General features: G+C 52.6%; 9 protein-coding genes across 9 annotated transcripts; 4 read left to right on the top strand and 5 right to left on the bottom strand.

Moving 5' to 3' along the window:
• Nucleotides 1–1,142: 1,142 nt before the first annotated feature.
• Nucleotides 1,143–2,297, top strand: J4E84_002462 (uncharacterized protein; the record flags this gene model as incomplete). The annotated part of the gene is made up of 4 exons (XM_049385087.1): nt 1,143–1,800; nt 1,854–2,068; nt 2,120–2,212; nt 2,259–2,297. The coding sequence occupies 4 exons, from the start codon at nt 1,143–1,145 to the stop codon at nt 2,295–2,297; spliced, it is 1,005 nt and encodes a 334-aa protein (XP_049247110.1).
• A 122-nt stretch (nt 2,298–2,419) lies between these two features.
• Nucleotides 2,420–4,313, bottom strand: J4E84_002461 (uncharacterized protein; the record flags this gene model as incomplete). Its single annotated transcript, XM_049385086.1, has 3 exons — nt 2,420–3,804; nt 3,862–4,100; nt 4,156–4,313. 3 exons carry the CDS (start codon nt 4,311–4,313, stop codon nt 2,420–2,422), a joined length of 1,782 nt encoding a protein of 593 aa, XP_049247109.1.
• Nucleotides 4,314–5,993: 1,680 nt separating this feature from the next.
• J4E84_002460 (uncharacterized protein) lies at nt 5,994–8,389 on the bottom strand (the record flags this gene model as incomplete). The annotated part of the gene is made up of 3 exons (XM_049385085.1): nt 5,994–7,540; nt 7,654–7,878; nt 7,933–8,389. 3 exons carry the CDS (start codon nt 8,387–8,389, stop codon nt 5,994–5,996), a joined length of 2,229 nt encoding a protein of 742 aa, XP_049247108.1.
• A 4,428-nt stretch (nt 8,390–12,817) lies between these two features.
• Nucleotides 12,818–13,531, top strand: J4E84_002459 (uncharacterized protein; the record flags this gene model as incomplete). The annotated part of the gene is made up of 3 exons (XM_049385084.1): nt 12,818–12,970; nt 13,089–13,379; nt 13,487–13,531. The coding sequence occupies 3 exons, from the start codon at nt 12,818–12,820 to the stop codon at nt 13,529–13,531; spliced, it is 489 nt and encodes a 162-aa protein (XP_049247107.1).
• Nucleotides 13,532–13,778: 247 nt separating this feature from the next.
• J4E84_002458 (uncharacterized protein) lies at nt 13,779–17,096 on the top strand (the record flags this gene model as incomplete). Its single annotated transcript, XM_049385083.1, has 1 exon — nt 13,779–17,096. One exon carries the CDS (start codon nt 13,779–13,781, stop codon nt 17,094–17,096), a length of 3,318 nt encoding a protein of 1,105 aa, XP_049247106.1.
• A 622-nt stretch (nt 17,097–17,718) lies between these two features.
• On the bottom strand, nt 17,719–18,951 carry J4E84_002457 (uncharacterized protein; the record flags this gene model as incomplete). Its single annotated transcript, XM_049385082.1, has 3 exons — nt 17,719–17,877; nt 17,977–18,484; nt 18,596–18,951. The coding sequence occupies 3 exons, from the start codon at nt 18,949–18,951 to the stop codon at nt 17,719–17,721; spliced, it is 1,023 nt and encodes a 340-aa protein (XP_049247105.1).
• Nucleotides 18,952–19,406: 455 nt separating this feature from the next.
• Nucleotides 19,407–20,952, top strand: J4E84_002456 (Delta(14)-sterol reductase; the record flags this gene model as incomplete). Its single annotated transcript, XM_049385081.1, has 2 exons — nt 19,407–19,480; nt 19,539–20,952. The coding sequence occupies 2 exons, from the start codon at nt 19,407–19,409 to the stop codon at nt 20,950–20,952; spliced, it is 1,488 nt and encodes a 495-aa protein (XP_049247104.1).
• A 593-nt stretch (nt 20,953–21,545) lies between these two features.
• On the bottom strand, nt 21,546–22,427 carry J4E84_002455 (uncharacterized protein; the record flags this gene model as incomplete). Its single annotated transcript, XM_049385080.1, has 1 exon — nt 21,546–22,427. One exon carries the CDS (start codon nt 22,425–22,427, stop codon nt 21,546–21,548), a length of 882 nt encoding a protein of 293 aa, XP_049247103.1.
• A 584-nt stretch (nt 22,428–23,011) lies between these two features.
• On the bottom strand, nt 23,012–24,491 carry J4E84_002454 (uncharacterized protein; the record flags this gene model as incomplete). Its single annotated transcript, XM_049385079.1, has 2 exons — nt 23,012–23,839; nt 23,889–24,491. 2 exons carry the CDS (start codon nt 24,489–24,491, stop codon nt 23,012–23,014), a joined length of 1,431 nt encoding a protein of 476 aa, XP_049247102.1.
• Between the last annotated feature and the right edge of the window lie 656 nt (nt 24,492–25,147).

The following is a 25,147-nucleotide window of genomic DNA, read 5'->3' as shown; positions in this document are numbered from 1 at the left end:
CTGCAGAAGCATTGCTTCTTGCTCATGCTCTAAAGGCCATAGCACAGGCTCGCCAGGAGGCTGTTGGTACACAAAGGTACTAACTCCCTCTTCCTGATGTGGCTGGTATGTGCTTGTGTTGGCTCGGTGGCCGTGTAATGCTGGAGGCGCAGGTACTTGATGTTGCACAGGAGATTCTGAGTTTAGTAAAGACAGAACTGTGAGGTTTTCCGTAGGGGTGAACAAGGTTGAGTTTGGAGTCAAAGCAGTACCCGGCGCACTTCCAGGTGTACAGCTGGGTGATGGCGCATGAACTGAAGGGCTGTCGAATGGAGAGTAGCCATCCTGCACGTATTGAGAGCGAATTTCGCTCGATTCGTCCAAGAATTGGACTGCCAAATCGTGTCAGCGACAGATGCAACAGATTCGGGTAATTTCTCACTTCGCGGAGGGTATGACACCCAAGGTTGTTCAACACTGAACGAATCTGAGATTGACGACCGCCGGAACCGTCTACCGCTTTCGTAGACGCATTCCTTCTTCGCCTGCGCACACCTTGCACATGCCGGCTGCTTGCCATCACCTATCGCAACGTCATCAGTATGCATCACTAGCTTGAGAATTTCAGCTTACATCGATAATGACGCGTGCGGCATCGATTGCTACGAACGGTTAAGCGATGTCCAGGTCATGCGCAAAGGATGCGAAGTCTCGTACCATGGCATTTGCGATAAACCTTGACGTAGTCGTGGATTCGCGAAGGATCCGTGTGCGGGCTAATTTACGAAGCTGGGACACGCGCGATAACGATGCACAAAGGGGTCCAGGACGAGGAATGCCCGCCGAGATGAGCAGAGTCGTGCCCAACCATGTTTCGCCGGTTACTAAGGACGGGCTTTGACGATCGCGTCCGCGGCTTCGGAAAATCCAGATAGCGTGTCACAGCGGCGACTAGCCCCGCTTCCTACCCCACATCTTGGCAGGGACGAAAGAGGTAAGTCTCCCCGGCACACTCGTCTGTCGTGTACAGATATGGCAGTGGTGATAGGTTTACACCACGTTTACGTTGCCGGAATATTCTGACAACAAGCTGGACACCTAGATATCGTGTCTCCCTGTGCAGACAATTCGAAGCCGATTGCTATCTCGTCACATCCTTCATCATGCCCCATGCACTATCACCAGAGCAAGACGTGCCGAGCTTTGATGGCAAGAAACTTTTCGTGAACGACGGGTTGCTCCGACCAGGTCAAGTCGGGAAGTTGAAGGAGTCGTCTCCAGATATGCCCATGGAAGAGCTGCGTCGGCGCTACAACGAAGATGGATATGTCTTCCTCAAGGGGTTACTACCAAGGAACGATGTCCTCAAAGCCCGCGAAGAGTACTTCAAGTCGCTCGCGCCGAGCGGCGTGTTGAAACCTGGAACCCAGCCAGTGGATGGCATATTCGATCCCGAGAAGGACGCGGCAGACTTCCCTGGTATTGGCGCTGGTGCGGCTCCTGGAAATGGAAAGCCGGGAGAAGCGACAGCGGAGAAGTTCGTTAGTCTGGCGCTCGAAGCGCACTATGCAAATTGGTACAAAGAGGCGTTTTGCAAGCACCCTGCGCTGAAAGATTTCATTGCCCGGATGACAAACTGGGGCGACAAAACTCTAGGTGTCCGTAGAAGCTTATTGCGCAACAATACACCAGGAAACAAGGCCATCGGCGTACATTATGATCAGATCTTCCTCCGGCATGGCGAGCCGACGAGTGTCACTGCCTGGGTACCTATGGGCGACGTAAGCTTGACTGGAGGAGGCTTGATCTATTTGGAAAATGGTGAGTCTTCTCGTCGACGATGAATGATTGAGTAACATTAACGAGTTTGGTAGGTCATACGCTTGGCCGTGAGGTAGAGGGAGACTTCAACCGAAAGGCAGCGGAAAGTGGATTGAGCGACGAAGAAACGAAGAACGCTTTCAACCAGAACATGCTATCAACGGGGCTGCTCGCTGACGGTCCACGAGAGTATTCTGACACCTTTGACAGGCGTTGGTTGGTGACGAACTACGAAGCGGGCGACGTAGTCCTCCACAACCCGTTTGCGGTAGGTACCCTTGAGTTTGAGCTGATGTATATCTTGGCTAACAGTAGTCAGATACACGCATCCACATTGAATCACGATCCAAATAACGTGATTAGAGTTGGTACTGATCTGAGATTTGTCGATGGCAGCAAGCCATGGGACACTGTAAGTACAATGTAGACATCAATGTACATGTTGTTGACCAGCATAGCGATGGGACAAAGACTACGAGTTCAACGACGGTGTGTAAGCGGGTCAATCTTGGGTATATCTTTGGCCGCGATGGACAAGCGACTGGGATTGTAGTTGCGATATAGCGTAGTTCACGATCATCATTCCTCAGACATTCAAGCCCATACACGTCTCCACCTGTCAATATGGTACTTTGCTCGCCATAGCTTTCCAAAACTCACATCGCCCGCCCCTTCCACCCTCCCATGCATTTGCATCGGTCAAACTCATGTGGTTGCTGACGCCCGGATCGCTATAAACGTAGTAGTAAAGGTCGTCTGTCGCTTGCACGAAAGAAGGGATGCCGCCTGTAGCGTTCATGTTCAGTAGTACCGGCTGGTTTTCGTTCCACTTTGGCCAAGAAATGTCACTCGAACCATACCCAACCGCAGGCGGGGTCGTCGAGTTTGCGACACCACCCTTCGCGTCTTCCAAGCTTATCACCGGCGAGTTCTTTGTGATGAAATTGCCCCAAATTCTACGGAAAGCGTGCTTGAAGCTTTTGCCGGGCGTTGAAGTTCCGCTCCATAGCGCTTGCAGATCATAGCCATGATAACTTGGAGGCGCACTAAACTGATACTTCCAGCCCTCTGTAAAAGCTCCAGCAGCCCAGTAGCTGGGACAGACGAAGGCGTACTCTGCAAAAACATTCAAGAGACGTTGTTGATTTCCTGTCCCAAATTCACTCATGTTGAGTGCCGTGGGTAGACCAGTACCAGATGTAACAAAGCGCGTAGCATTGGGCTTCACGTCGAGGTCATCCCCAGGAAATGAGTATGTTTGTTCCAGTCGGGCTTTCTCAGATGTAGAGAAGTCGGTAAATGTCAGATCAATGTAGTCTCGGAAATCCTGCAGCGTGCGCGCGGTAGGAGGCGAAAGTGGCACGCCTTCGTTTGCCATGTTACCCGATAAGACACGCCTTCCCTTTAGCGGCTTTGAAGTAAGGGTTGTGGACAGGCGGTCCTGAACAAATGTACCGTCTGTTACTGGCAAGAAAGCGAAGGTACCGAAAGGGCCAGCTTCCGAAACCCTGGCGCTGGCATTCTGGAGAACGATGGTATCCGCTGCGCGGAGGCAATCCATACTTTCCTTCGTTGTTGAGCAGCCGGATGCTTCAAGGAACGCCGCATAGGCTTCTGCGGGTTGTTCATCGTCATAATCGTGCTGATAGGGTACCCATGGACTCGCTGTGATAACATTACGGAAGAGGTCTTCTTTCTGCCGCCCACCGTAGGCTTGAGATTGATAGAGGACAGCGCCTGCTCCTGCACTCTCGCCTGCAATAGTGACCTTGCTAGGATCGCCCCCAAACTTGGCGATGTTAGCTTGTACCCACTTCAATGCGAAGTTCATGTCAAGCAGCCCAGCGTTAAGCGCACCATGCTGCTTCACCTCTGGACTTGAGAGAAACCCGAAAGCGCCTAGGCGGTACTGAATTATGACGCTAATGAATCCATTCTTGTTGGTGGCCATAAATTCGCTGGGGTCTAGCCCAGAGGCGCTGAATAGCCCGTAACCTCCACCATCTTGATACTGTTAGCGAGATCCCCTGCGTTTTGTGCATTGCTTGGAAAATGACTCACGAACCCAGAAGAAGACAGGCAGGTTCTTCGCGTGAGCCGGCGCGTATACGTTCAAGAACAAGCAATCCTCGTTTCCAATGGCGGAGGTGAAGCCGTAAGCCGCTGGGGTCTGTGAAGAGGCGCCAGTCTGCGGACAAGCTGGTGGATCGCTCAAAGCTGATGCTATCGTTCTGTTTCGCACAGGGGCTTGAGGAGCGGCGAACCTGAGGTTGCCGAGTGGTGGCGCTGCATACCGAACACTGCAGCGCAAGGTCAGCTCTTGGAGGATTTGGGAGATCTCAGACTGAAAATTACCTTTTGAAGATATTAAGGCCGGTATTGGAATCATAACTCCCCTCATAGACAGCGTAGCCCAGATCAACCCTGGGTGCTTTCACAGCCCGCGGTATCGGCTCAGCGCCTGATCCAGCGAGAAGGAGCGCAAGCGCCAAAAAGATCCCCGGACATCTCATTTTGACTGTTGTTCGTGTTTCGAAAAGTATGAGCGGTCGGGAAAGATGTCACCGTCGCTGGAGGCTGATGTCGACCGTGGCACAAAGCCCAAGGTTGCACGCCGTTGAAAATTCTCGCTGCATGTCAGCATCTTGCAGAAGTTCACGATAAGCGAAGCTCTTCGTGAGCATGGCTCAATATGCGCGCGATCGATGCGTTGATTGGCATGCTCGTACGGATGTCCTCCGTTTCGGTACGCTTGCCGTCTCCCGCCTGCCCCAAGAGCCCTACCAGGGGGCATGGAGCTGCAGACCTCGGACCTGCAGATTATCGTCATTGGACTCGGTTTCTAGACACTCTGTTGCAATCCTCATGATCCGCGACCGGGGGGTGGAAATGTCGAAAACGCGCATGCAATCTGTTGACATCGCCTAGGGTTTGACATGCTGAGGGAATTGTGGTGGCTGGTGGCCTCTAGGCTAACGGATTCGACGCGTGGTGCGCTCAGCGATGACGTAGACGACGCGTCGGCGAACAATTGCCAGCTTGAGGAATTTCGAGGCTCCGAGACGTTTCGACAACGGGCCATTGAGCATAGAATTCGATGCAATTCTCTGCTTCGCATGGACAGTATTGAGTCTATCGAGAGTGACCACACTGGAGGGGCTGTCGCACCACATCAGCTACTCAAATACCGTTTACCATAGCGGCGCGTCTCTTCAAATCAGTTTGCCGCGATAATCATTCCACACCAACGGCCCATCGACACGAAAGCCTGTTACAGTGCATCACGACTCGGGGGTATATTTAAGCATACGTCTACCAGGAAAAGACGTGGCAGGGGGTGGGTGTCAGCTTGAGGCACTGTCAGGGAGCGCGAGGTGAAGAGAGGTGGCATTACGGATGTCGCTGAATTCAATAACATCGGGACAGCGACCAAAATTCCCACGACCCACGATCACTTTATACAATATGTGGCCTTGTAGACTTTCGGCAACATCTGTGCGAACTCACGCACCAGACATCAAGTCACACAGAATACGCATCGAGTTCACGTCTGGCTGTCGCAGTCAACTATTCATCAATCCAGTCCTCGTATATAATCCTCCAGGTTCTGCCTTTAATTTCTACTCATCCATCATATCAAGCACATCAGCATCTAACAGAACAACTACTAGTACTTTTCAGCTTCCACTCTATACACAAAGCAATCGCAGCCAGCCCTAAACGTCTAAGCACCAAAACCCACACACATATCCGCCAAAACCCGCTCAACATCATGTTTCCAGGCGGCCGCTCGTACTATCCCTACCAGAACTCGCTTCAAGACGCAAACAACGGTGGCGGCTTTTACCCCGACCGCATGTATTCGCACCAGCCCGGAGCCCGTCGCGGCGAGACACGATACAATCAACTCCACGGCAGTGGCGACAGTGGTTGGAGTTATACCGGCGGTGGAAGGTATGGAAGGTTTGAGCCGTACGATAGGAGGGGCCCGCAGAGGCGGAGACGCTGATGGTAGGGGCAAGAAAGTGGTTCAGAGAGAGGAGAGACATCATTGAAGTCCGAGAATGAGGAAAACTGGATATCATGAGAATCAATGATGATCATTGTTATTGTAATAGTTTCATGCCTATGCTATCCGTACAATCACTGCGTTCAGTGCAGCCTGAAAATTTACGTAGTGTCCCTTCTCCGTATTAACCCTGTTTCGCAAAAGCCCAGATCTGTCGGAACTGAGGATACAAAACTGGCACCGCGTTGGGTACAGCGTTATACTCGGCATATCTCTTGATCGTCTCCATCTCTTTTCTCTCGATTTGGCTCTCTTCGATCGGTAAGTCCATTGTACTGCCGTTGCTTGTGGTGATGCGAGCGAAATATTCCACGTGACCTGGCGGGTAAGTAGATGTTGTGCCGTTAATGAGGGGCGTTTTTGCAACAACTGTAGGTGGTGGCGTGGGCGGCACCGCCTGGTAAGGAGATTGGTAGGGCTGGTGCGAAGACGGCTGAGGATGAAGGGCGGGGGAGCTGGTTCTGCTAATACCGATGCTCAAGAAATGATTATCCGGAAGCTGCGAGGGCGCAACGCTTCCCAAAGCATACGAAGGCGTAGAGCTGGCTTCTCTAACAATGGGAGTAGGCTTAAGAGTCTCCTCACGACTAGCCGTTTCGCGATCTTCGGTCCCACTCATGACCTCGTCTTCGTCGGGAGCGGATGATTTTCTTGGGTTTCGTTTGGATTTCGATGGCTTCTTTGAAGTTGAGAGCGGCTGGTCGACTGGTGCCTTTATAGGAGAGTTTGCCGTTGACGTCGCATCTGGTTTGTTGGTTTCGGAAGCGTTCAGGTTTGCGGCTGCAGAGCGTCGGGTGGCTCGACGCGTTACCATCTGAGGTGGATCTTCTGTCCTTGTGACGTTCTCATCTTCTTGCTGAACTGGCGCTTGATCTGATGTGTCGCTTCCTTGCTGTTCGGACTTCCTTGGGCGGCCGACTATCCCGCCGTGTTTACCCCGCTTACGGTCTCCAGACGTGGCAGTTGGCTCACTTTTTCTTTTGATGGACTTCCTAGAGTTAGGAGGTAGCTTGTCCAAGTTTGACGGTACTGGATCAGCCGCAGCTGCAAGAAGATACGCAGAGGCAGATCCCGAGCCAGACGCTACTTCCTCCTCCATCTCGGCCTCTTGCTCGTTTACGGCTGTAGGGGATGTAGCCAGATCAGTTGTGGATGGTACGACGATGTCAGAAGCTAGATTGACAGATGTGACATCTTCCACTCCATTCATCTCCTCAGCCTCATAGCTAGACACTGGAGGCGAAGGCGGCTGGACATCTGCCATCAGATCTTCATCTTCGGCTGGTGCAGTCTCGGTTTTTTCGCCGACTGTGTTTGGTGCAGGTGATTCCTGTTTCTTCATATTTCTCAAGCCCGTACGGGGCTTGACTGCCTTCTTCGGCTTCTTAGCTTTTTTGGTCTCGGGCTCGACATCGTCCTTGGGTAGGTAGCGTCCATTTGGGCCGCGAACCTTACCCGCGCCCGCATCTCGTACTTCCGACTCTGCCTGCAAATCCTCACTGGGGTTGGAGCTGATGTTGCGCGATACGGTACCGCCTATGGGATTTGATAGAAAAGCGCCACTCTTGTCGTTAGGTGAGGTCTGGCCAAGAGCTTCCTCGGTTTTAGGCAAGCCTGATGGGGGTGGCTCGGTCTGAGACATTGCATGACTATCCGATTTTGAGGCGAGATCTAGCGTTTTTTGTCAGCACAATGAAGGAAGCGGAAACGAAAGTGAGCCCTGAGATGTGGGGTGGAGTGAGGTAATCAAGTAAGGTTGGGTAAAACAGGCGGTGGTAACTTACGTGTCTCCTGCTGGTTGCTCTGTGAAGAAGCTGCAGAATTTTGAGACCGATGGGAAGGTACGGTCTGACTCTCAAAGCTCGGCTCTCCAGACGATTTGGAAGTAACGTTGGATGGAAGTGGTACAGGAGTCTGCTGTGTCGGACGTGGGTAAGTCTGCACGTATGGTTGGTACCGGCTAGGCTTGGGTGTACCAAACGGCACTTGGAGTTCTGGTCCTACGGAGGCTGTAATGGCAGAAGTCAGTATCTGCAGGCAGGATTGGGCGAGAGCTTACTTACCATCAGGTGTGACAAACCCGTGGGGCGGCTGCCCAGCTAGACAAGCTTTCTTCTGCAATCCGTCAATTGGGAACATGACTCCGGGAGCGGCTTCACCGCGCGCGTTATTTCGAACCATAGCTGATGACATCTCCTTGAAATGTAAGTCGAGGATTGGCCATTTGTCCTGGGTTTTGCCACTGAGAGACCGCACCCTACGGTAAGCCCTGTCCAATCTGCTGAATTCCTGTGCGGTACGCATCGGTTCTGTCAACGACGCGTTCCTGGGGGCGCTGAGGTATCTTTCCTGTATCCATGTAGCGAGCTCGACGTCATCCTGTGTTTCGCTATTGCACAGAACCTCGTGAATATTCACTAGAGTTGGGATGTCGGCATAACCGAAGAATTCCTCAGGAAGTAGTGCTTCGGAAGCGACGTAATCAGCGGGATTGTATGGCATGCTGTATGTAGGCGCCATGGTCGTAGTGTTGACGAAAGCTGTTTTGGTTTGGGTGGAAGATAGGAAACAGCGTTGGGTGTGTGGGAGCCGAGCTATTGCGGACTTATCTGACCACGGTGACCGTGGAGTGAATACAGTTGAATAGATAAGGTGCGAGTGGTGTAAGTATTCAAGCCTTGCTATTGTCGCGCGACCCAAGTGAAGCCAGCGGTGAGGATTTTGACCGGGTAGCGGCCGGCGTCGGGCCCACGTGTGCGCCTGCGCAGTGCGAAAAGTGCAAGTGGACGTCGTTGGATCGGACCCAGGCGACTACTGTATGAGACTTGGTGGTAGTACTCGAGAATCTTGAGCAACTGGGGAGTTTAGAGCAAAAGGCGGGGAGTGAGTTGGTGACGGCGAGGGTGGAAGTCCGTGCCCAGTGGTGGTGTTCTAGAAATTCCGTAGCTTCGATGGAAACTTCAGAACGGCACAAAACTTGTCACCACCTTGGGAGCCAAAGAACTTGCCATTTATTATCCGGCACAACACGTCCAGTATCAGGTGCAGTGTACTGTAAATGTGACTCTTCAGGCATCTTCGTTGAGTGCAAAGAGATCGTGGGATGGTCCGCTGGTACCTGGCTACCTAGTTCGAGCTTTCCCGCCGCCGCGCTGAGTGCCCGCAAACCTGGAACTATCAACATATGAGCAGATGAGACCCTCAGAAGCGAAACCCTCAGACGTCTATTATATGACTAGCCACTATCATCACACTAGATATTCGCCGGCCTGAAGCTCATTATCTGCATCTCTATCTAATCTCGGTTCTGAAAACCCCCACACACACGCGCCAGAGCTCCTCTCCCCAGCCCATCATATCTTCCCTACGCAAACTCGCCTCCGAGCCCTGTTCCCAGGCCATTCCCCGCGACGTGACCATAGTTCTTGCCATGCTAAAAAGTAGCGGCCAAGCGTGGTCATCTACGTCGATACCGCGAGGCAACGCATCATGTATCGACTCTCTGAGGGTGTCTTCGCTAACGGATAGCGGGTCGTGATCATCGGCATGGTTACGAATCTGATGGTAAAGATGGTTGCTTACATACCAGAGATCGCGAACGACGCGACGACAGCCTTCGAGTGTTAGGCGACTGTTTATACCAATGATCTCGCCACCGAAGAACAGATACTGCTCCGGTGCCGAATGCGTTCTGTTGGCTGTTCCACCTCTTCTATCACTTCGTGGCGCATCTCTGCCGCCCTGGTCTCGTAAAGCGCCGAACGGAACAAGTGACCAGCTCTCGGTCTCTTCCGCATGCGTTGTTGACATGAAAAGCTTGTTTCTATCGAACGGACATGTGTTTGCGCCTTCTTCGAACCATTGCTGTATGCATGGCTTACCGAAAATGTGCCCACAAGGACGCAGAAGAACCGGTTCGTGATCTTTGGTGTAACTATCCCAACAAATGTGGCAAGGATCTGCTGCGGAACATATCGCGACGGGTATCAAGTCATTAAGATATGCCTCCCGCGGGGGAAGTGGCGTACTAACAGGCATCTCAAACGCTGATGTTCTTGGCTTTGGGTTGAATAGTTCACTACGGACAATGCACGTTAGGAGCTGGGGCTGAGGCTCTTATATTGGTATGAAGAACAAGCGTCCAAGAAGTGAGAGACACACCGGTGAGACGTTACAGGTGACTACTACGGTTTGCTAGCCTGATACCTAATTACTGTGTTGGCTGAGACTTCGTCATATGCTACATAGCTCATGACGTAGCTATGTAGTTGAGACCGCGCAGCGAGCGTGCGCGCGACAGTAAGTCCGCATCCTTGCTTCGTTCCGGAATTAGTATCAACACTGTGCTATATCGCTTCTAATGTTACAACTTCCGTGGGATAAGTACGACCTCTGAAGCTCGTCCTGGGGTTTTAGGGTCGCAGCCACAGTTTACCGCTTCACTGCTTTGCTGACGCGGCGGCACTCGTCTCGTGGCTCTGCGCGCCGCTTTCGAGACATATCGCAGCTATCAGAGTAGTCTGGTCGGCATCCTGCAAGGGCCTGTGTCTTTGTTGGCTTGTAGCATGCTTGTATGGTCTGAGTGAGCTTTGGCATGGGGCTTGTCTCAGCCCGCGATATGATCGAAGTGCGTAGCGGAACCGGCGCGTTATTCTTCTGCAGCTGTTCCTTAGTTACGCGGTGCCAAAATATCTTGGCAAAACGCGAACGAGCAGCTGGTGATGATGACGACCCTATTTGTAGACTTAGACTCAAAGAGCGATTTCGCCATTGAGATTGCAGCGTTCTCAGATCACTCTCGATCTCTGGATGGTCACTTGACACTACCCAGGCCCCACGCTGGTCCGACAGCCGTATCTTAAAATTAGCGATTGGTGCTGCAACGGCAGTTGGTCCATACTTGGCTACAATGCTCCATGTGTCGTTCCGAAACCATTGCGCTATATAAGACATGGGTACATCGCAGTACTCCTTACCTCCAGTCTCGCTGGCCGTCTTTCGATCTACCCATATCTTACGCATAAGAAGGTGAGTGCCTGGTCCCGACAAGTCTTGAGGGTTAATTACGGTGCCGAACATGAAGTGTTCCCAGCCATAGCCCCACTCAGCTTCTGGACAGTCAGCTCGGATGTGCGGCTCCCTTGTATTGCCCCGTCGCAATATTCCCACAGCATGGGTAATCTCATGCACGAGTGTTGCAGCGAAAAGGAAATCATGCCGAAACTGCGCACATCGCGACGCGGCTTCGTACTCACCAGTCGAATAAAAGTTACGCAACCAGTCCGCCATTTCGATCCTACAAGAAAATTTGCGCTGGAACGCCGGACAACATGACGCGACATGGTGTGGAGTTGCATTGTCCCGCAGCGAACGGGCGTATACTCGCCTCGCAGACGGTAGGAAATGGAAGGAAACGCTGTGCCCAAGGCAATGCAAAGCCTCACGCACTCCGGCCAGATATTGACTGCGTTTCTCTTCAGACGCATTCGCGAGCGGGTCTGAGAGGTAAGTCTTCTTCGCATCGTCAACTATGCCTATCAAGTCGCGTCCGTATAGAAGCGGTACAAAAAAAGCGAGGACGGTGTCATGGCTGAGAAAATGTGATGCCAACCGAAGCATCTGCCGCATAGGCCCGTTACTATCAAACCAACGCAACGTCGGATGGATTGGATTGCGCAAGTCTCCAGGCAGAACACTTTCGTGTTCTAGAAGTTTGAACCTGTCGTCTTTGTTGCATGCTGCGATCAATCCATTGATACCGGGGTTGGCTTCTGGGGCGACACGTTTCTGTCGCAGCGGCGTCTCTTCCGTCATCGTTTGCGGATATGGAAAGGGTGTTTGCGCACCTGTACTCGTCATAATCCAATGAAGTATACATATTGGAGGCATGACCATTGTGGAGAGTCAACCGCGACATAATGAGACAAAGCGGTGAGTCAAATGAACAACATGCCTGCCAACTAGGAAAGAGGGTGGCCAGACTAGAACAATGCAGAAACAACACTTGGTTCCTAGAAGTTCGGGAAACATTGTGTTGAGCATGGGAAAGTCATGGTAAAAGAGACTGAGCCACTGTGAACCAGGGTGGTAATCGGACGCATTGTGTAGCGATCCATCGATTCTTCGGAGAAAATTCGGACAGTGGCATTTGGGTAAGTCGAGATATGAATGTGATAACGACCGCTCTGCGTGTGAGCACACATGTGCCTGAGCCAGCCGGAAGCTATTCTTTAAACGTATTGAAAGACTTGGCGCGCTTTATGGTAGATGCGTGGACAATAACGCTGTCGTTCCGAGCTCATGTGGGTGGCTGGGGCGCCTTCGTATCTTCGCAACATGTCCAGGGAAACGATTCAGTTTATACAATGCTGCGAATAGCTTCGAGCTAATGCATGAGACTTGTGACAGACTATCGTTCTTGTCGTGAAAGGAGTGCGTCATCGCAACGAGCTGCAGGTGGAGGTAACAATCGAATTAATATCTCTTAGCGTCGTGCGTATAGTAGGAACTTTAGAAGTAGCGAAGCCCGCGCTCAAAGAATGCAATGATTCTGAAGACTGATGAATGTTGTGATGTTATGATGATCACAGAGTACAGTTTCGGACGAAAGGACGGCAGCGAGATCGGGACGCGTCAAAAGGCTTGGCGTCATGTGCTGACGTGTCTTAGCGTGTTCAGACGCGTTTGCCCCACTGTTTGCTCTTCAGGGACCGTTGGTCACATCCAACACATTCAATCTCCTCATTCACCGTTACACGCACTAGCGACGAACAGCTGGCCAATGCTTCAATGCTCTCAGTCACACCATCCTGCAAACCCCGCCAACCCCGCCATCGCTAGTTTGCAAGCTGCATGCACCCGTGGGTAGCTCCCGCCTAACGCGTCAAATCAGCTTCTGCATACATCAATACATTGCCGCAGCATCTCACTCATAAGCATAACCTAGCAATGGACTGGGACGACTTCCATCGACGCGCCAAGCGTGTTGTGCCACAACAGGAGCTCAAAGCACGCCGGTGCTGGATTGGTGTGCTCGATCACCGCAAGTCTACGCAGGATGACTTCAAGGAAACCGATTTCTTATGGATGATAGGCCACAATGTAAGCTCTATACCCTTCCCTGTTCCGGGATAACGATGTTTTGGCGGCGTCAATGCGCGCGGAATACACCTCGAATGCGCCGATGCAGTACCACGCCCATCCGCTGACCTGCTTCTAGAAAATTCCTATCAATAAGATTCAGGATACTTACGAGAAACGGCATGATCTTATCGGTGTTCGCATTAGTTACAAAGGCTGTGTCGTCGACCAAAGCGATATCGTCAAGTCATTCTTAGTGCCGGAAGACTGTGTCGTGGTCTTTAATGCCGTAGACCCGCTCAACGCAACGGTACAACATCAAACACTAGACCCTCCATCGCTCAGGGAAGAGCTCATTCAAGCCGAGATCCCGCGTCGGCACCAGGAGATTGAGTCTGGTCACGATGCTAAACAAACAGCAAACAACCATGTCAACCCTGGAACAATGGGAAGAGAACCACTACGCTATGGTGCTGAGACAGCCTCCATTTCCTCTCATGGTGCATCAGGCCATTCGGCAACTCAACATAATCCCAGCTTTGCTTCGCCGTTGACATCGAGGCATACCAGTACTTTGAGTAGCCGCGCACCTGCACTCGACTCAGATAGGTATCCGCCGTGGTCTCAATCACGGTCTCCTGTTCAATATTCTGTGCCAAACCGATCTCATCAGCTACCATGGCGCTCTTCTAGTGAACTAAGCACACCGTCAGTTCCAGGGGACAATTTCCGCCAGGCAATTCCTCGACCAACTGCTGCTTCAGTTACGGAGGGTGCAGCGCAAGCTGCTCATCGTGAACCTACTGATGCGCGTCCTGCGGCACCATCAATGTACCCAATGAACAATTGTTCCGCCGTCAAGGAGGAGAGACAGTCGCCAATCCCTTTGCAACGTACGTCCCTTGCCCAAGATGACCATATGGAGCCGGAAAGCAGTTTTGACCCGGAAAAGATTTTCAACAGAGATGCCTCGCCGGAACAAGATGTCCAAGAAGAGTTGGGCTCCGTTGATCGATGCATTCGCTCAGTCATTGAGCTACGAGACCCTGACATCCTTGAGGCTGGCGTTTCCACATCGCTCAAAGTTCTCGCAAGCCTTAAAGACAAGTTTCTAAAATACTCAACATCTAGTGCGGACGCTGCGGCATGGGTACAAGCCATTGAGAAGCTCATTCCCCAAGCGCAGCGAAAGCGCACTGTGGTCGGCGTAGTGGGCAATACTGGAGCTGGGAAGAGCAGCGTCATCAACGCTATGCTTGACGAAGAGCGGCTCGTACCTACCAACTGCATGCGTGCTTGCACTGCGGTGGTTACCGAGATCTCGTGGAACAGCAGCACCGACCCAGGCTCTAAATACCGCGCCGAGATTGAGTTCATTAGCCAGGCGGACTGGGAGAAGGAACTAACAGTTCTTTTGCGCGAGTTCCTTTCCGAGAATGGTTCTCTCTCGCGCGAGGCGCAGGATCCCAATTCTGATGCCGGTGTTGCATGGGCAAAGTTCCATTCCGTCTACCCGTCGGTCGCCAAAGATGCTTTAGGTGACTGCACCATTCCTTCGCTCATGTCCAAGCGATCCGTTGTCGACGTACTTGGAACTACCAAAAAGATACGCACGGCTAGACCGCAGTCTTTCTATCGAGAGCTCCAACGCTACGTGGATAGTAAAGAGAAAGTTGCCAAGAAGGACAAGAACAAGGAGAAGGTCTCCAAGCCAGCTTTCCAAACTGAGTACTGGCCCTTGATCAAGGTCGTCAAAATCTATACGAAGAGTCATGCGCTCTCGACTGGTGCAGTCATTGTGGATTTGCCGGGTGTTCATGACAGTAACGCTGCGAGAGCTGCTGTTGCTCAGGGTTATATGAAGCAATGCACTGGCCTTTGGATCGTTGCTCCTATCAATCGAGCTGTGGACGACAAAGCCGCTAAAACCTTGCTCGGAGACTCTTTCAAAAGGCAGCTCAAATACGATGGCGGCTTCTCCAGTGTTACATTCATCTGTTCGAAAACAGATGACATCTCTATCACTGAAGCAATCGACAGTCTCGGGCTCGAAGAGAATGTTGCAACGTTTGAAGAAGAACAGGAACGCCACGATGAGCAGATAAAGCAGATTCGGAGCAAGATTCAAGAGTTGAACGAATCGCGAGAGGTCTATAAGCTTGCTATGTCGAGCGCAAGTGATGACATTGAGGTGTGGGAATCACTCCAGGAGCAACTGGACGACGGGAAATCTGTGTTCGCACCCCAGCCCAAGACTTACAAACGTAAGAAGACCGTCTCGAACAAGCAGGCACGCAAAAGGAAACAGCTTTTCGATGACGATACGGATGATGATTTTGAGGATTCCGATTCCGATGAGTCTAGGAGCGACGATGAAGTCACATTCCAGGGAGAGAGGAAGCGGCTATCCGAGACTGACATCAAAGAGAAACTGAAGGAGCTAAGGGAAACGAAGAAGAATGCTAGGCGAGAAGGGATAGCAATCAAGCACTCTATCGACGACCTGAAACCTCAAATTCGAGAACTGGACGCAAAGAAGGATGAAATCAAAGCTGAGATCAGCCGCATCTGTATTGCAGGCCGAAACCAGTACTCCAAATCGGCTATTCAGCAGGATTTCGCTGCCGGCATCAAGGAAATTGACCAGGAAAACGCTGCGGAAGAAGACGAAGACAACTTCAACCCCGATGAAGAGATGCGCGACTACAGCCAGGTTGCTAGGTCTCTGCCAGTCTTTTGCGTCAGCAGTCGCGCGTACCAGAAGATGTGCGACCGAATGCAAAAAGACGATGAAGTGCCCGGATTCCTAACACCCGAAGAGACGGAAGTGCCCCAACTTCAGAACCATTGTAAGAAGCTTACTGAAGGCGGACGCATCCAAACTAGCCGCGCGTTCTTGACCAGCGTCTGCCAAATATTAACCACTTTCAACCTCTGGATGTCAAACCACGGGGCGGGTTCGAAGATGACGGACGAGGACAAGCGCAAGCAGGCCAGCTACCTAGGGCGGCGGCTTACTCAGTTAACGGAAGGATTAGAGGCAGCCATTAGTGCTTGCATCAAAGAGATGCGATCTGAGATGAAGACTCAAATCTTCGACAAATGCCCAGAGCTCATCAACAAGGCCATTGAATCTGCACCAGCTACAGCACATGCTTGGGGTTACAAGGATCAAGGTGGCCTCGCGTGGGGATCCTACAAGGCTGTCGTTCGACGCGACGGCGTTTATCATTCTTCTGCGGCCGGCCACCGTGACTTCAACTCCGATCTTGTGGATCCCATCATCAAGCAACTAGCAACGGGTTGGGAGCGAGCCTTCCAGTCGCGCCTTCCAAAAGCATTTGATGCGTATATCGGCAATTCAGGCACGCTTCTTCACAAGTTTCACGAAGCCATAGAAGAGCGTGCGAGGACCAGCGGCGTTGGCCTGGCGAATCTCTCAATCTTAAAGACACAGGTCTGCAACTACGAGCAGCTATTCAAGGATCTTGGGGTCACGCTCATCACTCAAATGAACGAACTCCAGCGGGAAGCGAACCGTGACTTCAGCCCTTGTATCGCAGGCATCATGCATGACGTATACGATGTGTGCACAGAAGAGCGTGGCGCTGGATCTTACAAGCGCATGAAACAACACATGGAAGATCATGTGGAGCGGGAGCGACACAGGATGTTCCATGAAGCCATCGCCACAGTCAACAAGCACCTTGATGACATGTGTAAAGCACTACAAGAGTCAATGGAAACCAAGGTTGATGAGATTTTCGTGCAGATGGACAGGGACTATACCCGAGTGCTTGGTGGCACGGCTGGCTGCCAGCCCCTTAATCTGCAATCAAAAGAAGAGAGGGAGCTGAGGTCGGAAATCAGAGAGATCTTGGCAGGCATCAATGCGCAATTTGAGCCCATCGCTCGCGGCGACATCTTAGCAGAGAAAGATGCAGAAAACAGCACAGCCGAGGGAGAAGAGCAGATGGACGTTGACGTGGAGGACGACCGCAGCATCGTTGACTCCGCACAGGACTCCGTCGAGGAGGACGTTGATGAGGCAGCTCCGATAGAGACTGAATCATCCCTTTCCAAGAACGGTGGCGACCATGTCGACCGACATACCCGAGTCGACGACGAGGTAAATGAGGAGATGTAGGTGTGCTCACGACACAGCATCATCTTAGCCGTCGATATCTGTATTGCTTCATTGTCCGCTGCTTTATACCCCAGGCGTTAGTCGAATTGCCAAGCGGGCGTTCAGAATGGGATGGTTTCTTCCCCGAATCAGTCGATATGAAGGGCCTGATTAGGTTGACTCGCGAGCCCATGCGAGAGGAACTGGTCTTTTTCGGTGATAATACGAGAAGAACGAGCGATCTTTCTTCCAATTTCAGTCGGTATTTCTCCGGTGTACATGGTGTCTTTAGCCACTTAGTTCTGGGCCGGGTGGAGACATGGATACTTGGTGTCAGTGCGTTACCAATGCAGTCTTCAAAACATCTCCATGAATGTGCACTCGTGAAATTGAACCCATCGGTAATGTATCAGCATCTCATACAAAGAAAAGCCGGACACCCTGGAGCCTACATCAAGATGAAAACACGCAAAGTAGATGATCTAATATTAACGTAGGCTCTAGGGTGTTCACTTTCCCCCAGAAGAAGGTGTCTGAGTCAACAAGTCTTTTGTTCATGCGCTCCTGAGCGTCTATTGTTCTTAACCAAACTCCGTGAACGCCGCGTCGTTATGCCATGCCCGATACTAATGTATTGCCACATCTAATCGTCCCACTCCTCATCCAGGTTGTCTATCAACCTATCCTCATCTTCATTCCTTCGTCCCCTCCGTCCGCTATCTTGGCCGAGCGAGACGCGACTGTAGCCCCGGCGGGAAGGCATGAAGCGCGCACACGACGAAGTAAGAATGATGAACATGTCCTTCACGATGTCAGCAACACCAACAAGACATTCGAGCGTCTGTCATCACCACCGGGCGCTACTACTACTCCTTCTACGACAACAGCGGAGTAGACTTACAGAGAAGAAGCGCCAGATGCCTGCCCACATGGCGTAGTTGGGCAGCTGTCTCCATCCGCGCTGGTGCATGACGGTGCGTTGGTAGACACAACCACCAGCAAAGTATACGGCTACGGCGATCATAACGATGACACCAAAGACGCCGCCGGGGCCTAGAGCTTGAGTATCCTGGTGTACGCCGCCGCATGCGAAGGGCGAGCGGCCTTCGAAGAAGTATGAGCAATCGTCTACCGCCGCGACGAAGGACACGCTTGTTTTCGCGAGCGGGTCGTTGTCGCAAAGCAGAGAGATGATGGTAGTCTTGCGGCGCTCAGTTTTCTTTGAGCCTTTCTTTTTGTCTCCGTCATCCTTGTCATCGTCATCGTCGCCGTCAATGATCTCGCGGGTGTCAAGAGAGGTGGGTTCGAGCGTGCGCTTGGATTTCGAGGACAGATCTGGGCAGAGCGAACCTCCGGTGTAGTTTAGAATGAGCTTGCGACCGCGGAAGATGGGTTCTGAGTTCTCGAGACTAGAAATCGCAAGGTGTTAGCATTGCGCCTCAATGGACTGTTATGCCTAGTTGTGAAGGAGCATCTTGAGCGCCTCCATCTATTCCCACTTCGTAGGATGTGAGACTCACCCAATAGCCCATTGCTTGTCTCCTCTCTCGTAGAATGCGCTGACGTTCTTCCAAAGGCCCTTGTCTAGATCTTGCACTTTGTCCAGCTCCTCCACTACAGGTCCACAGAAGTTGATTGTGAAGTTGGCATTGTAATCGTAACCCTTGGCATGCCAGCTGCCTTCTTCGCCCTCCTTCTTGCTACTCTTCTTGCCATCCGACTCTGATGGTGGCTGGCGGCGCATAGGGTTCAGGTCGAAGAAGCGCTCGGACGTGGGCGAGATGACGGTACATGGCTTGAGCTGTTTGTCCGAAGCGGCCGCTGCGAATGGGCCCGACGCTGCCAGAAGCAGGAGCGAGTAGAGTAGGGATATCATCGCGTAGTTGATCGGCGCACTACGCACTATGAGGGTCGAGGCGTGGTGACGGTGAAGGTGGAGCTGATGCGATTGTCCATCTTCGCAACACGTTGACTTCCGGCGCCGCGCCTTCCATGTCGAGTGCCTTGCAGCGGCAGTAACGACGGGCGGTAGCGCCCAAAGCAGTTAGCGCGGCCAAGATGGCGTGTGCGCGTCATTACGGCTGCGATGGAATCCGAGATCCCTTTCATCGTCTGATGCGCCCAGCCTCGTTCATTGCTATATAGGACACTGCACCCGTGGCTGTCTTTGGTTCAGGCGGCGCGACAATCACCCTCGGCGAAGACAACAACTGCGACAAGGACCCTTTGTTGTAACGACGCGACCGGACCCCTATTCCTCGAGCTCCCTCATTCGGCGGATCTAGCCGGAACGGAAAGAGTTGGAGGACGCGACAAATCGACATTGGAAACATGTCGAAAGCGAAGACTGACAAGGCGACCAAGTCGTTGGCTGAAGAGCCTCATGGCTATGAGTTTCTAGGACCGTAAGTCCATCCACGACTTTTGCGCGCCCTGACGATCACAACGCTAACCTCGTTCCAGCCCCGGAGCTTTCATCATCTCTTTCGGTCTTCCAGTTTTGGTGTACGTCTTCACGTTTCTGTGCAATGACATCTCTGGATGCCCGGCGCCTGTCCTTCTCCACCCTTACAGCTTCACTCTTGAGCAGCTGAAGAAGGAGGTAGGATGGACTGGCTTCTCGGGTCTACTCAACACCCAGGCCTTCCTTGGCACCCTGGCCTACTACTTCCTGAGTCTGTTCCTCTACCGATTCCTTCCTGGCCAGGAAGTTGAGGGTACCGAGCTCAGGAGCGGCGGAAGGCTCAAGTACAGGTTCAATGCCTGGAACTCAGCCCTCTTCATCATGACTCTTCTCGCTGCCGGTACCATCTCCCAGGGTGCCGAGTTCCCCGTCTGGACCTTTATCACCGACAACTACGTTGGGATCCTGACGAGCAACATTCTCATTTCCTACTTCTTGGCCACTTACTGCTACGTCGCTTCTTTCAGTGTCAAGCACCCCAAGGACCCGTCTATGCGTGAGCTTGCTGCCGGTGGCCGTACCGGTAACATGCTTTACGACTGGTTTATCGGACGTGAGCTGAACCCCCGTGTCAACATGCCCATCTTCGGAGAAGTTGATATCAAGGCATGGTGTGAGCTTCGCCCCGGAATGCTAGGATGGATCATCCTCGACTTGGCCTTCATCATGCAGCAATACCGCAACTTCGGCCGCGTCACTGACAGCATCCTCCTCGTCACCATCGCCCACACCGTGTACACATTCGACGCGCTGTTCATGGAGCCCGCTATCCTTACCACCATCGACATTATCGCCGACGGATTTGGTATGATGCTTTCCTTCGGTGACCTCGTCTGGGTGCCCTTCACATACTCCATCCAAACCCGCTACCTCTCCAACTACCCCGTTGATCTCGGTCCCGTTGGTATCGCTGGCGTGTTGGCTGTCCAGGGTATCGGATACTACATCTTCCGCTCGGTGAACAACGAAAAGAACCGTTTCAGGACCGACCCCAACGACCCGCGTGTCAAGCACCTCAAGTGCATCGAGACAGCCGCAGGTTCCAAGCTTCTGATCAGTGGCTGGTGGGGTATGGCGCGTCACATCAACTATCTTGGCGACTGGTTCATGAGCTGGAGCTACGTTCTACCCACTGCCATGTCCGGTTACCTCATCAAGAACGCGGCTCAGTCTCCCATCACAGCATCCCAAACCGATGCCTACTTCTACCAGAACAGCTACGGAAAGTACGCCGTCCCTGGTGAGGCCAAGGGCTGGGGTATGATCTTCACCTACTTCTTCATGGTCTACTTTGCCATCCTCCTTATCCACCGTGAGCGTCGCGATGAGGAGAAGTGCCGCAGGAAGTACGGCAAGGATTGGGACCGCTACGTCGAGCTTGTCCCGTACAGGATCGTGCCTGGCATCTACTAGAAGGTCTCTTCCAAGACTTCTGATGGGATGTCAAGATCAGGGTGTGACGCTACCGCTTCGCGCGGTTGAAGACGTGCACCCATTATGTTTTTGTTTGTATTTATATCTGGAGGCTTAGGATGGAATGCTACCGCAAAATCGGTTGAAGACATACATCCATGTATCATTATTGGGAGGAAGATGGAATGCTACCGCACGGCCGGTCAAAGACATACATCATGGAGAGCGCGACGGAAGTAGGAAAACGGCTGCAACGCTATCGTGAAGACGATTGAAGACGTGCGCCGAAAATGTAGGGACAGGTAGATGGACATGTAGCGCTATCGCTCTCGAGCGATCGAAGACGAACATGCCAAATTACAATAATGTTTATTCACATGACGTAAGCTGACCATGCAATGGAAGGTGTGTTGTAAGAAGTTGAGAATACGTTGATACTAATAACTAGAGTCGTGCCGTCCAGCAGCGTATAAAGCAGGTCATTCCTTCATCATCCCACGTCATTCCAGTCATAAACGTAGTTAGAAAGAACAGAAATCGTAACATCATCGAGAGCATGAGTAAACCATAATCATGATCGTACGTAAATGTGATCACCTAACAGCCGCACCCTTCCGGTACGTCTTCGTCTTCTCATCCCACCCATCATCACCCGCCCTTCTACTCCCGCGATGACTCCTCCTCTCACTCCCCGCATAATCGCTCTTACTCCTCGTGTCGGCATACTTCCTGCCCCCATAGCCACCCAGCACCAATCCGGCTGCTGTGCCCAAACCAGGGAAGATCGCATCACCGATGATCGTGCCTGCGCCTGCGCCGAGGAACGTGTCTCTGTTCTTGTGCTTGTCCTCGTGTGCCTTGTCAAATGAGTGTGATTTGCGCGGCTTGTGTCTGCGTTCGTTGCGCGAGCGGTCGCGGTCGCGAGAGGTGGAACGGTCGCGGGTAGAGTGGCTGTGATGGCGGTGGTGTCTGCTGCTGTTGCTGTGCCGGGGTGGGGAGTAGTCGTCCGAGTCGGACACGGAGCCTAGACTTGTGCTGCGGTCGGAGTCTTGATCTGCGAAGCGTACGCGCGCGGGTTGCGAGTGGCTTCTGTAGGGTTGTAGAGGGGCGCCGAGGTAGCCGTTGTTTTGGGGCATCGGCTGTTGGGGTGGGTAGTAGCCGCCTGCTGGTGGTGTTTGTGGGTATGGTGCTGTCATGGCTTGGGCGTTCTTCTTCTCTGGGTAGTACTGGTGTTGCTGTTGTTGTTGAGGTGGGTAGCCATAAGGTTGTTGCGGCGGGGCCTGGGGATATGCTGAGTATGATGGAGGCGGCGTGTTCGCATATGGAGGATTGCTAACGTGTGGTCGTGGAGGTTGCGCAGGTGGTTGTTGGTATTGTGGCGGCTTTGGTGGCTGCGGTGAATATGGATTTGGCGGGTGGCTGCCTGGCAGTTCATGCGCAGCCGCTGTACCCAGATAATATTCTTGCGCTGCCATCTCTTGTAGTCTGTTCGAGTGTTTGCTGATGATGTTATTTGTTTGGAGGAAGAAGGTATGACTGGAAATAAATGTAGGTACGATGTAGATGAAGATGCAAAATACGAAAGACAACACGATCACAAGGCCTTGGCTAAATAAATACCAAGAGCGCGTGCAACTGTCACCAGTCCGTAGAAAGTACGACGTTGATACGTCATTCGATCAACGGATCTGCTTCGGGAACGCTTAGCATGCAGCTCGGCCTATCCGGGGAGCTCGGCAAGCTTGTCAGCACGAGGCTCACATAAGGTTGATCTATGGCGAAGTCCGGAGGGAACTTCCGGCACTTTCTTTGCGCGACGGAAAGCTGACGTGATGAAAGAAGAACAAAGAACCGTTGACTCAGAAAAGGTCATGCGTACGTTATTAAAAAGTGGTACTTGCCCGCGGGCTGTTGGGGTATCGATCATAAAAATGTGTCTATGTTGTGTTCAATGCAACGCCACAACTAGACCAAACGCCAAGAAGGAAAGGGAGGGTCCCGCTCCAATGAGCGTTCTCAGCCTCCATGGCTGCGCAACACAAGGCGCTGGGCAGATTCCTTAGGATTTCGTCGCCACTCCTGTGGTCACGAGTGGAATGTTCTGCGCTTCTTCGTCGTCTCGCTGGTCTCCATAATCCCTACGCATGGGCACACCTTCGACTTTCTTGACGTTTTTGCCCTCGTGCCACATCATGATGCCTGCAGCACCCGCCACTCCGCATCCCAGAGCCACGAACAGACCAGTAGCCCAGGAAGGCCGGTCGATGCGATTATAGTGCCACATGTAGAAGCATAGAACCACCTGGAAGAAAGTATTCCATACATTCATCCATATGACGAAATCCATCTTCCAGCTCTTAGTGGGTGGGGCGCGAATCGCCGTGGGCGGTGGGTCGGGGATCATCTGGACGGGAATTGGTACAGCTGGATCTTCGGGATCGACGACGGTTGCGCCTGCTTTGTCAGGCAGCCGATCTGAACCTGGAAGCCGAAACCATCCCCGATGTATGCCAGCAAGACGTCTGATGCCCGTCTCCGTGCGGGCTGATCCTCCGATTCTCCAACAAGCCCAGTAGTATAGATCGCGGAACCTCCAAGGCGCGAGACCAAACCCTGTGACGCAGAAAAGTGCGTTGAGGATTTGCGAATCGTACTCGACCCACTTCCGGCGCGGGGAATTGATGTCGTCACAGGTAGGTGTACACATGGCGGGTGCGGCGTTACAGAGTAGGAGGAAGAGCATACCGCCCCAGGCGACGACGTTCAGGCCGTAGAGCGTGATGAGAAAGCCGGCGGGTGTGAGGAACCACTTCCAAAAGCCTTTAAGCCCGATCATGAACGATTTCTTCCACGGCAACTTGGGAGGTGGTACGTAGCCGTTGGCATACTGCGCCATGATTAGCATGTTTGTCTGGACGGTGGAGGAGAAGACGTACCCGTCCTGAGGATGTCCGTTTTGGCTGCTGCGGCCTATCGTCGTCAAGGTGCTCTGTCGCGGATTCGGAATCATGCTTTGATTGTATGCCGGTATTGGGGCGCTCGTCGTGACCATCGTAACCCGTAAATTGTCTTGTATCCTCTTCAGCTAGAGCAGGAAAGGCTTCAGTGTTCAATGCATTGCTCGACGAGACCTTGCGTTGACCACCGAAAGACGGACGCTCAGATTGATCTATCGGTGATGCCGCGTTGGTGGAAGCGCGCGACCGCTGTTCGCCCTGGCTCGTTCGTGAACCTGCTCTCTTCCGTTGCGAGTCTTCGTTCCATCCGTCAGAACCAAATGAGCCCTTTCTGATGTCCGTTATCGAAGGTGCTTTGGCGGCAGTCGTCCCTGCGGCAGCCCACATGCCGGGCGGCGGGTTCACGTCCATCAATTTACCAGTCGCGGTACGGATCTTGTTGGAGACGATGGAGGCATTGGTGGAAGTTCGTTCGCGAGTCTTGGGCGACTCTGCGGTAGGGCTCGCTGCATTTGGGTTGCGAATGCCCTCAGGCTGAGGGAACGGCACTGGCGTTGGTACGTTGCTATTCGGGGAAGCCATGGCTGGCGAGAGTGAAGTGCACGCTCGCGCTTGTTTTGTAGGAGATTCGCCCCGTTGGAGCGCGTGTGCGGTTCGACGTGTCAGCCAAGTGGTTGATCGCTGGTGCGATTGGCAATGTCACAGTGCCTTGGCGAGATCCCTGCTTTCCGGTTGCTATCACTTGGGCCGGTATAGGGGTGCTTGTATGAAACCGGCTTCGAAGAATAGCAGGAGCCGTCTTAAAATCGACATGGTTGCGAGTGCTGGGCACCCAAGGTTATATGGTGTTGGCGCTGGCGTGGAGGGAAGGAGACGGCCTAGATTGTTGTGGACGCGGCTCCTGCCAACCCCAGACCCACTGACGTGCAGCGCGTATAAGCCACCGTTAGATCGCTAGGTATACGAATACGCGAGAGGTACTTCGCCACACGTAATGGCATTGCAGTCCGCGCGTCACGGTTAGACTTGCGAGATACATGAGAGTCTTGGGTAGTTTTTTTTCTTCGTTTATGTATCGTATTCAGCAGAGTTTTACTGCGAATGCACCTTTCTACAATGGTCCCATCGTCTCAGTGCATGTAGTATTGGCAACCGGAGTCACTCCGACGCGCCCCAACGCAGCCGTCGCATTGACAACACAAAACAAACAACTGATAAGAACAGTCCAACACCCTCGC

Source organism: Alternaria hordeiaustralica, assembly GCF_023758085.1.
Source record: "Alternaria hordeiaustralica strain BMP 2776 chromosome Unknown scaffold_3, whole genome shotgun sequence".
Taxonomy (NCBI): domain Eukaryota; kingdom Fungi; phylum Ascomycota; class Dothideomycetes; order Pleosporales; family Pleosporaceae; genus Alternaria; species Alternaria hordeiaustralica.
The sequence above is the reverse complement of the archived record's forward strand: the minus strand, read 5'-3'. Positions and strand labels throughout refer to the sequence as shown.